Source organism: Lepidochelys kempii, chromosome 2 (genome assembly GCF_965140265.1).
Source record: "Lepidochelys kempii isolate rLepKem1 chromosome 2, rLepKem1.hap2, whole genome shotgun sequence".
NCBI classification, from domain to species: domain Eukaryota; kingdom Metazoa; phylum Chordata; order Testudines; family Cheloniidae; genus Lepidochelys; species Lepidochelys kempii.
Genome location: NC_133257.1, coordinates 81,534,406 through 81,550,267, shown reverse-complemented (window position 1 = coordinate 81,550,267; position 15,862 = coordinate 81,534,406). Strand labels below are relative to the sequence as shown.

The window sequence follows — 15,862 nt, the reverse complement described above, 5'->3', positions numbered from 1 at the left end:
GAATCACTGTCCTAGTTGCAATTTTAACTGCAAAAGTCCAGATCTTTTGAAATATTTTGTTCCTAAATAATTTAAGTGATCGGAACTTCATGTAGAAATGAAAATGGGAGAGAATGTCCAAGGCTGACAGTTCAACCATAAACTCTAGATTTCCAGCCTAGAGATGAAAAAAGTTCAGGCATAAGGTATAATTTGTGTTTAACTTTTCAGACTGTTTTCCTGCCAGTTTTCCTCTTTTGTATGTTTGTGTCAGATATGTTTTTGCTAACCAGAACTGAAGAAACATCATTAACTTCCAAGTAGCTATCAGTCATTTAGCAATAGATTTTTATCCTTGTGTGCTTGAAAGTAAAGTCTTAGAAATAGCTCCTAATTGGGAGTGCTCTTCTAAAGAACAGCTTCTTGCCGCATTGAGAGACCTGCAGTTCGTCAAATTTAGAGACGGATGTTAATCTTATTGACAGCAGTGACGCTCAGAAAACTACAAAAGGGTGTTGTTGGTTTTTTGTTTTTTGTTTTTTGTTTTTTTCCCCCCTCTCTCTCTCTCCTCTGCTGGTAATAGCTCACCTTACCTGATCATTCTTGTTACAGTGTGTATGGTAACACCCATTGTTTCATGTCCTCTGTGTATATAAAATCTCCATACTGTATTTTCCACTGCATGCATCCGATGAAGTGAGCTGTAGCTCACAAAAGCTGATGCTCAAATAAATTTGTTAGTCTCTAAGGTGCTACAAGTCCTCCTTTTCTTTTTGCGGATACAGACTAACACAGCTGCTACTCTGAAACCTGTTTGGAAGAATGTGCATTTTGCATATTTATGCATATTTCTTCAAATACGTATTTAAACTATGGTAGAAATTGTTTTATAGCCCCCTCCATCCAGCTAGTTTAAGCTTTTGAAATAGACCTATGTCATTTTCAAATGGCTTCTGAAAATAGATTGATTTCAGAAAGAGTGAAGCAGAAATCAGTGTTTTTTATGGAAACTCTCTAGGGTTTTTGAAAATTAATTATGTAGCAAATGCTTTGACTTCACTAACTAGTTTAAAATTGCTCTTCAGAAATGCAACTATTTCATCTTTCCTCACTTGGCTCCTGAAAGATCCCATGAAGCATATTAATTCAGGTCTGTAATCCATAAATTCATAATCCGTTTATAGGAACACGGTGACAGTCTGGATGTGCCACTGAGTACATCATCCCAAATCAGTCCGAATTTTTCTCTCTCCCTCCCTCCTATCGCACATGAGGCCCTCTTCCCTCTCTCCCTGCATCCCCCCAGAAAACATGAGCTTTTAATACCACATATATTTGAAAACTGACCATAATTCAGTTCTTAAGGAGGGAAAATTGGATTGGGAATGAAATCTTAACTGGACCTCCCTGCATATTACCCCGTAAATCGGTGTTGGCTCTCAATGGATATTCCCTTTAACTCAGTGGCTCTCAACCTTTCCCAACTACTGTACCCCTGTCAGGAGTCTGATTTATCTTTCGTACTCCCCCAAGTTTCACCTCACTTAAAAACTGCTTGCTTACAAAATCAGACATAAAAATACAAAAGCGTCACAGCACACTATTACTGAACAATTGCTTACTTTCTCATTTTTGCCATATAATTATAAAATAAATCAATTGAAATATAAATATTGTTCTTTTAAATGTATAATTTATACAGCAGTATAAAGTAGTAATGGTCTATGTGAAATTTTAGTTGGTACTGAGTTCACGGAGTGCTTTTTAAGTAGCCTATTGTAAAATTAGGTAAATATCTAGATGAGTTGATCTACCCTCTGGAAGAGCTGAGTACCCCCAAGGGATACCCCTGGTAGAGAACCACTGAACTGACTCACAAGAGAGCTTATTTTTTCTCAGTATTGTGAACAGATATTTAAGCAAGAAAGTTACAACTTTTTTGTCTCTGTGTAAGCAGCCTATCTACTTGTAGATCAAACAAACTAGGCAGTTGAACTAATCTATCACACATCAAGTCATGCAAATAATTGCAACTGGAATGACTGCTTTTGTAAACTAATTGGCATCTTGTTGGGCCAAAACTTATGATTTGCCATATGTTAAAGCACACCTGACAGAGGATGATCATCGAGGCTTGAAAAATGAGTTTGATGCTAGTGAACAGGCAGCTTTCCTGGATGAATATAATCAACTTCTACAGAGACTTTTTTTTTAAAATAAAAGCTTAAATTCTAGCCATAGTGGTTGTCATGACAACCTTCTAAACAACCATGAACCAAATATAAACTGATTAAATGTTGTCTTAACTCTGCAGACAGATAGCTTCAGTGCCTTTCTGGGGTACTTGTACAGTAGAATCTCAGAGTTACAAATTGACCAGTCAACCACACACCTCATTTGGAACCGAAAGTATGCAATCAGGTAGCAGTAGAGACTGATTAAATATTTTTAACATAGTACTGTATTTGCTTTAAAGTACTAAAAAAAGGAAAGCAGCAATTTTTTTCTGCATAATACAGCTTTGAAACTTTACTTAGTCAATGTTCAATTGTAAACTTTTGAAAGAACAACCATAATGTTTTTTTCAGAGTTATGAACAACTTCCATTCCTGAGGTGTTTGTAACTCTGAGGTTCTACTTTGTCAGGTTGTCAGAGAATAAAAACTCACTGGAGTTTAGTCAGATTTCACTGATGCTGTTCAGGGTTTTTTGAGCAACACTGAAAATTATACAAACAGATTAATTTTATTCTTGTGCTTGTGAAAGCAACAATAGAATTAGACCTGGAAATCTAGTAATTGGAAAAGGGGACCAGAATCAAAGGCTGTGGGAGGAGAGTGTCAGAGTACCAATCTTGTGGCAGCAGATAGGCTTACAGAGAATGATCTTTTCCACCTTCTGCTAGCCACAGCAGAGAGTGGAAGGATCTTCAACTCTGACTCCTCCTAACTGGACACTGACACAAAAAATGAAGCCTCTGTGTGGGTCCAGTGCAGCACCTTGTTAAGAATCTAGCAACCCTCCCAAGACATTTGGCTTCTCACCTGGATGTTGCCCTTCTTAATCGTTTTGCTGTAAGTTGTGATAAAATTTTCAAGCTGTGGGTGCGTGCATGGGGAAGAAGTGGGGAAAGATAAATGTAAGAAATAAGAAAAGTGTGATAGAGAAACTTCCTGGGGAGAAGAGAATATAGGGGAGGATGTGGGGGAAGGTCTAAGGGGATAGCGGCAAAGAGGAAGAAGACGTATAAGAAAATGCAGAAAAACAGAACCATGATCTGCGTGGAAAGGAGATAATGGAGAAAGACAGGAAAAGAAGGTTAAAAATAAAAGTGAGATGAGTATAGTAGAACCTCAGTTACAAACACCTTGGGAATGGAGGTTGTTCATAACTTTGAACAAAACATTATAGTTCTTTCAAAAGTTTACAAGTGAACATTGATGTAAGACAGCTTTGAAACTTTACTATGGAGAAGAAAAATGCTCCTTTCCCTTTATTTTTTTAGTGGTTTGCATTTAACACAGTGTCACCATTTCTTCTTAGAAAAAAAGGTGAGGGTTAAAATCAGTTAAAGGAATCAAATACATACAACAATTGCAAACTTCTTGGATCAGCCTTGTAGCAGTAATGAAATAAACTGCTGGCTTGTTAAGTCTTCGGTCGCTTCGAAATCATTGGAAGTTCCTCAGTCCCTTGGTTAGAATGCTCCCATTAGTATAAGTCCATAGTCCAGAGGTTTGAGCAGGAAAAAGGCAAAATGGAGATGTTTCCAGGGCATTTTATGTTTCCAGGGCACATTGTTCTCACTGTGGATAATTACAGGGAACAAGATGGTGTTTCGAGTCTCATGGGCAAATCACATGTCCATTTATGCTTTGCTTAGTCATAGTAGAGGCCATCCCCCATACTCCAGTTAGAACATTCACAGGAAAGTCCATTAAGTGTAGATAGTATCAGAGGTAGCCGTGATAGTCTGTATCCACAAAAACAAGGAGGCGTCCGGTGGTACCTTAAAGACTAGCAGATTTATTTGGGCATAAGCTTTTGTGGGTAAAAAACCCACTTCTTCAGATGCCTGGAGTGAAAATTACAGATGCAGGCATTATTATACTGACACATGAAAAGAAGGGAGTTACCTCACAAGTGGAGAACCAGTGCTGACAGGGCCAATTCAGTCAGGGTGGATGTGGTCCACTCCCAATAATTGAGGAGGAGGTGTCAATTCCAGGAGAGGGAAAGCTTCTTTTGTAGTGAGCCAGCCACTCCCAGTCCCTATGTACCATGTGCCATGTACATTGGCCAAACTGGACAGACTCGACGTAAAAAAATAAATGGACACACATCTGACATCAGGAATGATAACATACAAAAACCAGTAGGAGAACACTTCAATCTTCCTGAACATTCTATAACAGATTTAAAAGTAGCCATATTTGAACAAAAAAACTTCAGAAACAGACTTCAAAGAGAAACTGCAGAACTAAAATTCATTTGCAGATTTAACACCGTTAATTTGGGCTTGAATAGGGACTGGGAGTTGCTGGCTCACTACAAAAGCAACTTTCTCTCCTCTGGAATTGACACCTCCTCAATTATTGGGAGTGGACTATATCCACCTGATTGAATTGGTCTTGTCAACACTGTGGGGTAACTCCCTTCTCTTCATGTGTCAATATAATAATGCCTGCATCTGTAATTTTCAGTCCATGCATCTGAAGAAGTGGGTTTTTTACCCATGAAAGCTTATGCCCAAATAAATCTGTTAGTCTTTAAGGTGCCACCGAACTCCTTATTGTTTAAGTGTAGATAGGCATCTTCCATTGTGAATTAAGTGATCTTTGATGGGTCATTCAACTTGAATAGTTCCTTCAAGAAGTGCAGGCTAAATACCTTGTGGATGTTACCACATAAGCAAACATTTGAAATACAGGTACATAGTTAATATCCATAACTTCAGATACAAAAGTGATACATGCATACAAATAGCATAATTATATTCAGCAAATCATAACCTTTCCGTAGACACCTTACATGACATACTTTATACAAGATTTGTTGCAATTATATAAGTGGTAGCAACAATGATCTACATGGTCATATTTTATCAGATAACATCACACACAGCACTGTACTGTATTTGCATTTTTTGGGTGTGTGTGAGGGTCCTCTGCTGCTGCCTGATTGCACCAATTCCAAATGAGGTGTGTGGTTGACTGGTCAGTTCGTAGCTCTCGTGTTCGTAACTGAGGTTCTATTGTAATTCTGCTTCATTACATTTTTTTTTAAAAGTAAAATTGCTATTGTTGCAATGAAGAATAGTACACACATCTCATTCCTTTAAATCGCAAAGGCACTGCTTTTGTGGGAGGATGTGGCAACACTATACTCTTGCTATTTGGCTTATTCCTTGAGCTATTAGTCTCTGGATGGATTAATCAGACCATTGTAGTTAGAAATGGAAAAGACCTATTGTAGTGAGTTTATGACTACCTTGAACAGAGCATGGGCCATTCTAATCCTTCTTTTCAAATATTTTTTTTAAGTCCCATGTTCTGAGGCATCTAAACATAGTAGTCTAAAAACTAGTAAAAGAGAAGAAACAAAGCCCAGTAATAATGACATTCTTTAGTAATTCCAAGAAAGGGTAACAGAAGGACAGTCCACAAAAACAAGCATCAAACTCCTCATTCCAGAAGAGAACAGAAGTTGAATTTAAAAGAGCAAATAAAGCATCAGTTAAGGGTTGAAATGGTATTTAAATGAAATCAAAAAAGAGGGGAAGGGAGTTCCAAAGTGCTCAGGCTACAAGGTAAAGAGCAAGATATTTAGAAATAGCAATAGGAAAACAGTAAGACAGGAAGGACGAGTTACAATAATAGCAGTGAATATAATTGAGATTTTTTTTTAAAGTGACAGTATAGAAGACTGCAAGACTAGGGAATGAAGTGAAGGGGAAGGCATATTAATACTGAAGCAAAGCGAATATGAGACTTGCTGCGTGCTTTTTTGGGACAGGCTGAAGAGAGACTTTTGGAACACCATCATAGGTAGAACTGCAGAAAATGAGGTAAAAGCTTGCAAGCACAAACATCAGAATTTTCACTGTGTGGGTAATAGAAAAACTGCAGCTAGATTTTAAGATATTTGTAAGATTTAACATGAAGAAACTTATTGTTTCAAGATAACACAAAGCTTCAAAGCAGTGACAGCTGAATGATGGGAGTTTTGTCCATTGAAAAGACTGCAGTGGCAATGAAGAAAGAGTTAGAAGAAAAGAGCTTCTCTCAGATTTAAGGTAAGAGTCAGTACGATGACCGTTGTCAAACAAAAAATAAGTTAAATGTCTTTAATTTTTTAAAGAAATTTTGAGCTTGAATGGAAACTAATTCTTCTTGTTTTTCTCTTTCTGCATAGGTGGCTTTTACTAAAAGAAGAATGACATCAGTGTCTTTCATCCAGTGTTGATGTGTGGGAGGATGATTGTTTCTGCAATATGCACAATACATTGCTAAGTTAATTGAAAGACATGTACCTTTTCAGTACTATTTACTGAAACTGGTCAACATATGTATGTTACAGAAACCAGGTTCTAGTGGTATCTGAATGCCAGCACTGGAAACAGTAGTGCCAACTACTGTGACTATACAATAAATTACCTTGGTATCTACTGGTCATGAAAAGTATCAATTGTGTGTATGTAAGATATATTCTATAACTAGTACTAAAACAAACTTTAAAAGTTAATTAGGCAAATGTAAATTTTAAACACATTTTATATTTCCTGTTTGCAATTAATATGTCATTAGGAAGGCCCTTTTTAACTGGTGATACTGCTGATTCTGCAATATTAGGCCTCCACTGCAGTTTTGACAGCGGGACCCCCACCATGTGCGTGGCTCTCCGTGAAAGTCCTGGCTGCCCAATGTGGCTGACAGCTGGGAGCCCCAACCCAATGTTCCTGTTATCAGCTCTGGGTCCCCATTCACAGCCCTGGACAACTGACAGCAGAAAAATCACAGAAAAGTAGTAATGGATATTATTACTGCAAATAATAAGGTCCATTATTACTTTCCACAATTTTCTATGTCTTGTCCGCAACTCAGCTGCAATGTTGTGACAGTCATCCCACATTTCAAGTAGGTCCTTAGTCATTAGACCAAAATCTTTCAGCTCCTTAATTCTGATATGAAATTGCTAATACAGCTAATTTTTGAATAAAGTGTTTAATAGTGTACATATGTGTCTAATGTTTTCTAAGATTATATTTGTATTTGCACAAGCTACATTAAAATCCATTAAAGGATTATTCACTGTTGGCTAAACAGACCAAAAAGATGTATATATTTTGTTTGTGAATGTTTTGTATTCCTAACGATTTGTTTGCCATTTTGAAAATGTCAGTAGGTGTTATCCAATCCATCCATAAGTTTAGAAGGAATAATATTTTAATTTTCATTGTTAGCTTGGGAAATATTTAAAATTATCTTCCGGAACAGATGATACATCTTGTATTTGTTTGTGATCTTCTGGTGGTGTTTAATTATTTGGATTCATTGATGAGCCTATTTTCAACTTCATAATCTCATCAGTCACATTCTAATGGACTCCAGAATACATTTCTAGATACTGCTAAATTAGCAAGTGGGGGGAAGGTCCTTAAATAGTAGGTGAATATTACTTGAAATTTTGATCTGAGCTAAAATATGGCCGCTTTTGGAACTTGTGTTTGTGGAAGCAGGGAGTTGGTGGTGTGTTTTAATGCCAGATTTCTGGAAAAGTCTTAAAATAACGATGTACGTGGTGCTAGTATTTCAAAAAACATACATAAAATCTTGGTTTCATGTGCATTTTATTAATCACTCGACTGGTAAGAGATGGGAGGCCTGCTGATTCATTGTCCATGCTCATTTCCTCATATCTCTCATCTCTTGACAACTTATGCTCCATGACATGGAAGACCAGCTGTGGAAAAAGTTGGAAAACTTTCTGAAGCTCCAGGAAAAGAGGGGGGTGGCAATCTGTTGATATAATTGACGATTTAGCAGCTTTCCTTCTTGCTTATTTTCACACACGTATGCTCTTGTTGGGACTGTTCAGAGGTTTACAGTCTTGATCAGGGGGACTTGAGTTTAAAAACAAAACAGGGCAAATTAATTTTTTTTTTCCTGCATGTGTCCTGCTGACTTTGAACAACATCAGAACAATGTGGAGGGTAGGGTTTCTAGCCCTGCTGGGTAGAATTGGTAGACCCTATCCAGACCAGCAAAAACAAACCAAAAAACCCCCTTATCCTATAGCAGTAAGAAGAGAGGCAGAGGAAACGTGCATAATTGGGGGATGTACTAAGCAGAAAGTACAGAAATGAGAAAAGTTGGAAGTGTGTGTGTGTGTTTTGTTTGGGTTTTTTGTTTCTTTTGGTCAGCAAGAAAAATGCAGTGAGGGGTAGAAGTGTAGAATTTCATGGGAAAGGATGTTAGGGAACCAGGCTCTGAGAAGTTCGATGCCCCTGCAAGGGTGGGGGAGATGAGCCCTAATCGTGCCTCTGTTATGAAGAGACCCAGAGAAGTGGCTTGAAGACTCTGCTGGAAACCAGGACTTAACAGGAGCAGGGGCTAGCTAAAGGAAGCTGATCTTTCAACTTCCCTCATCAAGGGGTAAATTCAGATTTAGAGAATAGAGGCTCTTTCATCTAGACAGTTGAATCCCTCAATCAGGTTTCAGAAATAACCTTGAATGAATGAAAATACACACTTAGTCCACATAGCTGCCACAAGTTAATAGCTTCCCTTCAGCTTCTTTGGAGAAAACTTCACGTTGCATTTGCTGCATCAAAATTATTCTAGGGACTCTTGTTTTAAGACTAATGATACTACCTACTGCATTATGTGCACATAAATACATGTCCTCTTCTCTTGAAATCAATATTACAAGAGAGGTAGCTTAAAACCCTAGAAAATTGAATTCTACAAATTTCCTCAACTGTAGAGTTACTCTTTTACGGTGCTGCTTCACTGGTGATAAGCTATTGGCCATTCTGAAGGCCACTCACTGGCTTGAATTTCACTGCTTTCTGGCAGTGGCTTGCAGATTTTACAGCTATCCAAGTTGTCACTTGTTTTGCAGAGGCAACTGATGCTCAAGAGCCATAGCATCCTTGCATATAATGTGGTACCGTATATAAATACTGTCTGAAAGTCGGTGTAGACTCTGCTGAAGCTATCATGCGTTAAACCCACATTTACAAAAGTATTTAATTTCTGTAAGGAGCTATCAAACCTTACATATAAAAACCAAATGAAATAATTCACGGAATATTTTAATGTACAACAATAGAGTACACAGGTAATGGAAAAATAGTGGTGCATGCATCAGAGGCACATAGTCATGAATTTGACTAAGCGTAAATCTCATTTTTATGATCTCTTTTCTTCTTAAAATGCCTTAATTGTTGCATTATTTTCACCTAAACCCCCCCATTCCTCCAAAAAATACTATTCCTAGTTAAAACTAAAACAGGAGGGGGAAAGGGTAGTCTTGATCTCTCCCCTGAAGCATTGGAGACAAAATTAGTAAATATATATAGAAAGCTAAGATGCCATCACTAAAAATGAACTGCTGAAGTAAGCAGTATTTACAGTAGTCATTCACATGAAGAAATGGGCGTCTATGTAAATTTAGAATCTTATTACTTCAATAGCAGACACTTGCATTAAAGTGAGTAGAAACAAGTTAATAAAGGGACATTGCTGTGAACTGCTACTTATTAGTCTATGTAGCTTGTATTAGTAAACTCAGAAGTATGAAAACAGTTCTTTTCTAGCTGGTTTTTTAAACTACAAAAGTGAGGGTAAATGGAGATAAGACTGAAAAGTATATGGCATCGTCTGAAGGAAGGACTCTTTAAATGTAAATTTGGAGAGAAGATTAAGTATTAGTGGTATCATAGTGACTACTACAGTATCCCAGGACTGTAGGAACTAGCTGTATTGGACATGTAACCTAAGAAAGCTGGGTTTGATCAAGCCTGGCATGGTTTCCCTTCTGGATGAGCGTGGTGATAAGTATCGGATATAGATTGAAAGGAAAGTCTCAAAAATGTTGTATTTCTAAATATTGTGGAATATACTTAAGTAAAATAAGGGTAGAAAAAGAGAGAAGACCAGTGAATGATGAAGAGAAAAGAATGGTTGTCACTTCTGCCTCTGCCCTTCAGTTCCAATTTTTTCTATGACAAATGCTCTATTCTTTCCACAAACCATGCTTAAAACTCTGATTAACATTAATTATATGAGTTAAATACATACATCAGGGAGGGGCAGAGCAAGCACCTCTCTTTCCTCTGAAACAAAATTAGCTATATTAAGAGCCCTAGTGAAATGAACTACACTGGCATAATTGAATTGTGGCATCTAGCAGCAGTACTGTCATTAAGATAATGTAAATAGTTGTTAATCCTGTTTTTACACGATTTTACCATAAAAACACATTCTGCTTTGCACCTAGATAGCCAAAGTAATAGTTAAGGATTTTCAAACATATTTCCTTACTACTTTAATTTGCAACATCTTTTTGAGGTTTATAGTTGTGTTGACTTCAATGTAATTTTGAAAATATGTTGCAAAATATTACTTAACAAATCATCTACTGCACAGATACAACCTAATTTTTTTCACCTGTCTTCAACAAGCTGGGTAAGGATTTTTATAACATTGTAAGTAAGCTATGATCCCTTATAATATAGTAATTGCCTAAGGAGAATAACTGATGAAAGAAAATAGCCTGTGACAGTATTGATTTTTTTTTATATATCTTTTTCGGAAGCACGGGGAAGTCTTTAGAAATAACTGGCAATGTTTACAGAATGCATTTGAGCAGACAAAGGGCAGGAGAATTGGTGTAATACTACTGTTTTACACAAAAAAGGTGATACATGAGAGCTAAGGAACTAAAGACTTATTGATCACTAGTTTAGCACCTAGAAAGAGATCACCAGCATACTTAATACATAATTTCACTGTAGTAATTGATCTCAAAGACAATTCAGCAATTGGATTTTTTTCACTCTTGACATGTTCATCTTAAAATATGGAATTTAAGTAAAACTTCTTATAATAAGTTCCTGTTTAAAACTGCTTTAGCTCCATATTTCTTAAATGTTATGTTCACTTGAGAAATGTACAGTCACATGAGCTTCACAAGATTATTTTGGGAAAAACAAAACAAAGGGGAATAGAATAAACTACTGTAGCACAATCCCCCTGCAAGTCTTTGCAAATTGTTTAAAGATGATAGGTGTTCACTCCCCTTCATGTCTTTAAGAAAAAATCATCCTCCCAACCGTATTTTAAAAAATACAACGTATATTGAGGCACATTTCATTCTAGTTCAGTGTTTTCCTCTTAAATTCCAGGAGAAGCACTCTTCTGAAGTCAGTAAATCTCTTTCCAACACTTTACTAGCTAATATTTTTTATGGTGATCTATAGTTCAAAGACATAAATCCTCATCAAGAAAATAGCATTGATGCTTGACACCATCAAAAAGAATGGTGAGGATAACAGTGTTAATGTACATTGCTGGCTAGGAAACCAGGCTAACAGATGCGGCAAAATGAAGTGACAGGCAACGTTAAGATGATTATTAAATTACAATGTAGAAATTATGTGAGTGCAAAGAATTGGAGAGATTGGGTAAAATGCTGGAAGTCTAATCTGATGCAGGATGAATGGGAGGGAGTGAGGCTAGAAGTATTGGTTGCTCATTAAGAACTAATAATTTAATATCTTGCAGATTAGTGTAAAATTACTCATACTGCTATAAAGACCCCAATTCAGGAAAGCCTCTATACTCAGAAGAGTACTCAAGCAGGTCACTGGAATTTAAGTAGGAGTTTTAGGTGGAAGTGTCACTGAAACACACGTAACACGTGACAGGTTTCTACTAGCCTGTAACACAGGCTCTCTGTAGAGCACAGTTTAGATACTAAATAACAGTGATATTTCTGGTGGCTACTCTCTTTGTTTACCTGTCAATAACATTCGGGAGATTAAAATAGCTAGAATGTTTGTTTGAAGTGTGTTTTTTCCTCTTGGATTTTTTTATATTGGTATATTTATTTGAAAAACCCCACAGCAAGAGATTTATATTATAAAATATGTATGGGTTTATATTTACAAATGTTGTATCAAACACACTCTAATATGTATTTGAAGTGTAGGTTTTTCAGTTCTTGTTTCCATCTCTTATTTCCCTCTCAGTCCTTTTTCTCTCTTGCTTCCTCCAAGCTTATTTGCTTTATTGTTACATATAATACATAAAGTAAAACATGGGTAAACTCTGAAAAACCTGCATTGATATCTTGGCTTTCTGAGACCATCACAAAACATTCTAGTTTTACTGATATGATAATGAAAAGGATGATGATATTTATTTATTTTTACACATGGGAAAACAAATTATTTGTCCAAGGCCAAACAGTGGATCAGTTGCATTGCTGAGATTATAACAAGAGTTCCTGACAGCTAGCTCTATGTTTAGCCATAGACAGGGTTTTATAGTAATTGCTGTGGTCATTCAGTCTGAAACCTGACCCAGGTACTGAATATAACCTGACTGTCTGTTTGGCCTAGGAATTGCTGTCACCCTCATGGAATTAGACCTTAATTCCCATGAAACAAGGAAAACCTTCAATGATTTACAATTTCTTAATTCATTTACTAAAAATTAATGAGGAAGACTTCTAACCTATTTTAGATCTCTGGAACAAAGCAGATAAAGAACCAGACTTCTTATGAACTATCAAAATGGAACTTCAGGTCTCCAAGTCACGTTCTTGTTATATACACATTTCTGCGGTGTCCATCACCATATTACCTGAGCACTTAACTAGATGAAAGACACATTAGATACTTCTAGAAATAGAATACCAGGGAATATTGTAATCACTCTTACAAATAGAAATCCGTTCAGAAGTTGAGGGATAGGAGAAAACAATTAATTGGGCAGTGGGGTATGGCCAATCGCAGCATGGCTCACTGAAGGACATGCTGCCAGGTAGGTGTGAAATGCCAGGCAGTGAGGTGAGATCTTGATCCACAAAGTTGGTCCAAGATCAACAAGGATAGCCTTTGAGTTGCCTTCAAAACTATCATTGGAAGGCCATAACCTCTGCTACCTTTCTGGTCCCTGCTGAGGGATAAATCAGGCAGTACGTGCAAGGTTCTTTAACATCTGAGTGCTCACCCACCAGAAGGCTGAAATAGTGCAAGGCATCCCTCAATACCTGCTCTGTTGGGAGGGCTCCAGGCTGGAGAGTGGAGCCCCTAAAATAGGTGACATTGAGCAGGGAAAATGTATGTCTCTTGTGCCTCTGCTGAATCACTGTATCTCCATGTCCGCCCCAACCTTCAGGGATCCTATGGTTTTCTGGCCTTAGACCTGAAGTGGCCCTTTCCTAGCAGAACCCCCATGGAGGTCACTCTTAACATTTGTCCCAGATTTGCAACTGCATACATGCAGGTGAATTTCTGGCTCATGTGAAGCTCCATTGGATGCAGTTGCAATATCAAGGCTTGTCTCCCCGCCCCCATGGGCTAATATTTTTGGGGCATGGAAACCCTGAAAGACACACATTTTGCAGTTTCCACCACTTGTACTAGCAGGGGTGACTCAAGTCCAGAGAATTATGTTGAATTCTTTCCATCTTGTGGCTTTTTCCCTGGAGAGTATCATGTACCCACTTCTTCCACATTATGATCTTGCATAAACCAATTTTGATTTCAGAATTTGGTCTAATGAAGCAGATTTATTCCCAGACATATAACCCTTATTTCACATCAGATATTTTCTATAGGTGTGTGTTCTAGTAAACTGTATGTTTACATGTGATAACTGCATTTTGTTTTTGTTTTTTTACAGAAACCACAGTCCGTTAATGAGTTTTGGGGCCAGTTTTGTCAGTTTTTTGGTAAGTGGGTGAACAAATTGGGCAGAGAGAATTCATCTCACTGTTTGTATCATTGTTAATTTCCTTGTGGGTATATATGGTGCATATTGTCATTTGTTTTTTCTTGTTAGGCTCAACTCTTTCAGAATATTAAAATAATGTAGTTATAAAACATGCATAACTGATTATGTTGCATATATGGAATCTTAACTTGTTTTGCTCTTTTATGCGGTTTTAATTGGGAGTAAAGGGTTCTATAAATTCAACATCTCAAATTTATTAAATATTTACATGTTCCATTAAAAGCAAAAGCCAAAGACTGATTGTCTTGCTTTACTGAAAAAAATTAGTTATTGAAATGAAATTCATAAATTCTGCTTTGTCCTAGAAATTAACAGTTTATTATAAGTCTCATTTATCAGAATAAATTTATTTTAGAATAAAACTGGTGGACTTCATGTGAAAACATCTTAAATTAGTAACCTTTTTGAAGGTGCAGAGGTATTTGAGGACTAAGAACGCTAATAGACTAAAGGTTATTAATGTGTGACTGGTCACATTTATGAAAATGTGTTGAGTACATCGTATATGGAGGAAGAAGAGAGAAAAGGGATGAAAACGAGCTGCTGATCTAAAAGCATATTTAATAGTATTTAAGAAAGTATTTGAACCTCATTTTTAAGTTGACCTTATTGTGACTTGCCTGCTTAATCCTAGGCTGCAACCACATATAGAATAGTAAAGTTGTTTTTTGTTTTGTTTTTTAAATAAAAGATAATTTTATAATATTCCAGAAGTGCTTTTTTGAACATTAAATTAATTTTAAACACCTCAGTCTGTGGACTACATGACTTGGAAAGGCATATTAAAGGCGGCTTTTTCCCTCTTGCCTTAGGCCAACATGATGAAAATCTCTTAGGCTTGCTTATCTGAGTTGATTTACTGAAACAGTATAACAGCACAGTACAGCATCATTGTACCTTGAAAAACTTCTGCTTAGTTACTGTTCTAAAGATAGCTACAACACTTGGCATGCTTATGTCATCCAGAATTTCCATTAGACAAAGTATCAGAAAAAGAAGTCAGTTATCCTGAGACCCTCTTTAGCTAGGCTAAATGGAAGCTGAAATGTTTTTTTTTGTTTGTTTGTTTTTAACAAGAAGTATAGGGATTCTGCTCATTATCACTCATAATGCAGCGGGTTTTATTTGTTCTTGACTTTGAGGCATGTTATTTACGTGAATAAATTATATAAAACAGTATGTGCGCAGACACAAATTGAATCTTGCATAACAGTATTTGAAAGTGAATTTATGTAACATAATGCATTGTTCAGCAAATGTAATATGACAGTATTTTCAGTTCAATTATATATTAAACATTCAGTTTTGTTAAGAGAAGCAGAGTCAGCTAATAAGTTCTGATTTCAGTCTCTTGACATTTTAGTGAGGCACACTTAAATGCAGTTGGGCAAGGGGTGTATATATATCTAGCTGTGTATATGAGTCTTGAGTAGCAATTTAATCCTCAAATGTGTTTTAAAAAGACTTATTTTGTTTTTCTCTATAGTTACTGCACCAATAGCTGATGTAAATTTTCTTGTTTTGTCATTCAAATCTTTTGCATTTTATTTTTGAAAGAATGCCATGATGACATTTGAAGAAGAAAAAATGCAGTTGGCTTGTGATGATTTAAAAGCCACAGAAAAACTGTGTGAGAGTGAAGAAGCTGGAGTTATAGAAACAATCAAGAATAAAATTAAAAGGAATGTAAGTGGAGCATCTGTAAAAATATTAACTATTGTGTGCAACTGTTTGTGAAAACTTCCTTCTAGCTTTCCTTTTCTCGTTGGCATTCAAGAGGAGTTTTCATGGCTGAGCTGATGTCAGAACTGCTGTTGGGAATCTTTGTGGTATGTTTGTTCTCTAAAATTTCAGTT

General features: G+C 36.6%; 1 protein-coding gene across 5 annotated transcripts in view; it reads left to right on the top strand.

Annotated features, from left to right (window-relative positions):
- TTC39C (tetratricopeptide repeat domain 39C) overlaps window positions 1-15,862 on the top strand; it is a 61,127-nt gene that overhangs the window by 2,083 nt on the left and 43,182 nt on the right. For 3 of the 5 annotated variants that reach the window (XR_012157238.1, XM_073331370.1, XM_073331367.1), the window contains exons 2-3: window positions 13,896-13,944; window positions 15,564-15,692. Coding sequence is in view for 4 of the 5 variants with exons in the window: in XM_073331370.1 (XP_073187471.1) it covers window positions 13,896-13,944; window positions 15,564-15,692 (178 nt within the window). In the remaining variant the exon portion in view is untranslated. Of the gene's footprint in view, window positions 1-4,758; window positions 6,047-6,160; window positions 6,275-13,895; window positions 13,945-15,563; window positions 15,693-15,862 lie in introns of those variants that run through there. The other 2 variants (XM_073331369.1, XM_073331368.1) reach the window with 2 other exon arrangements.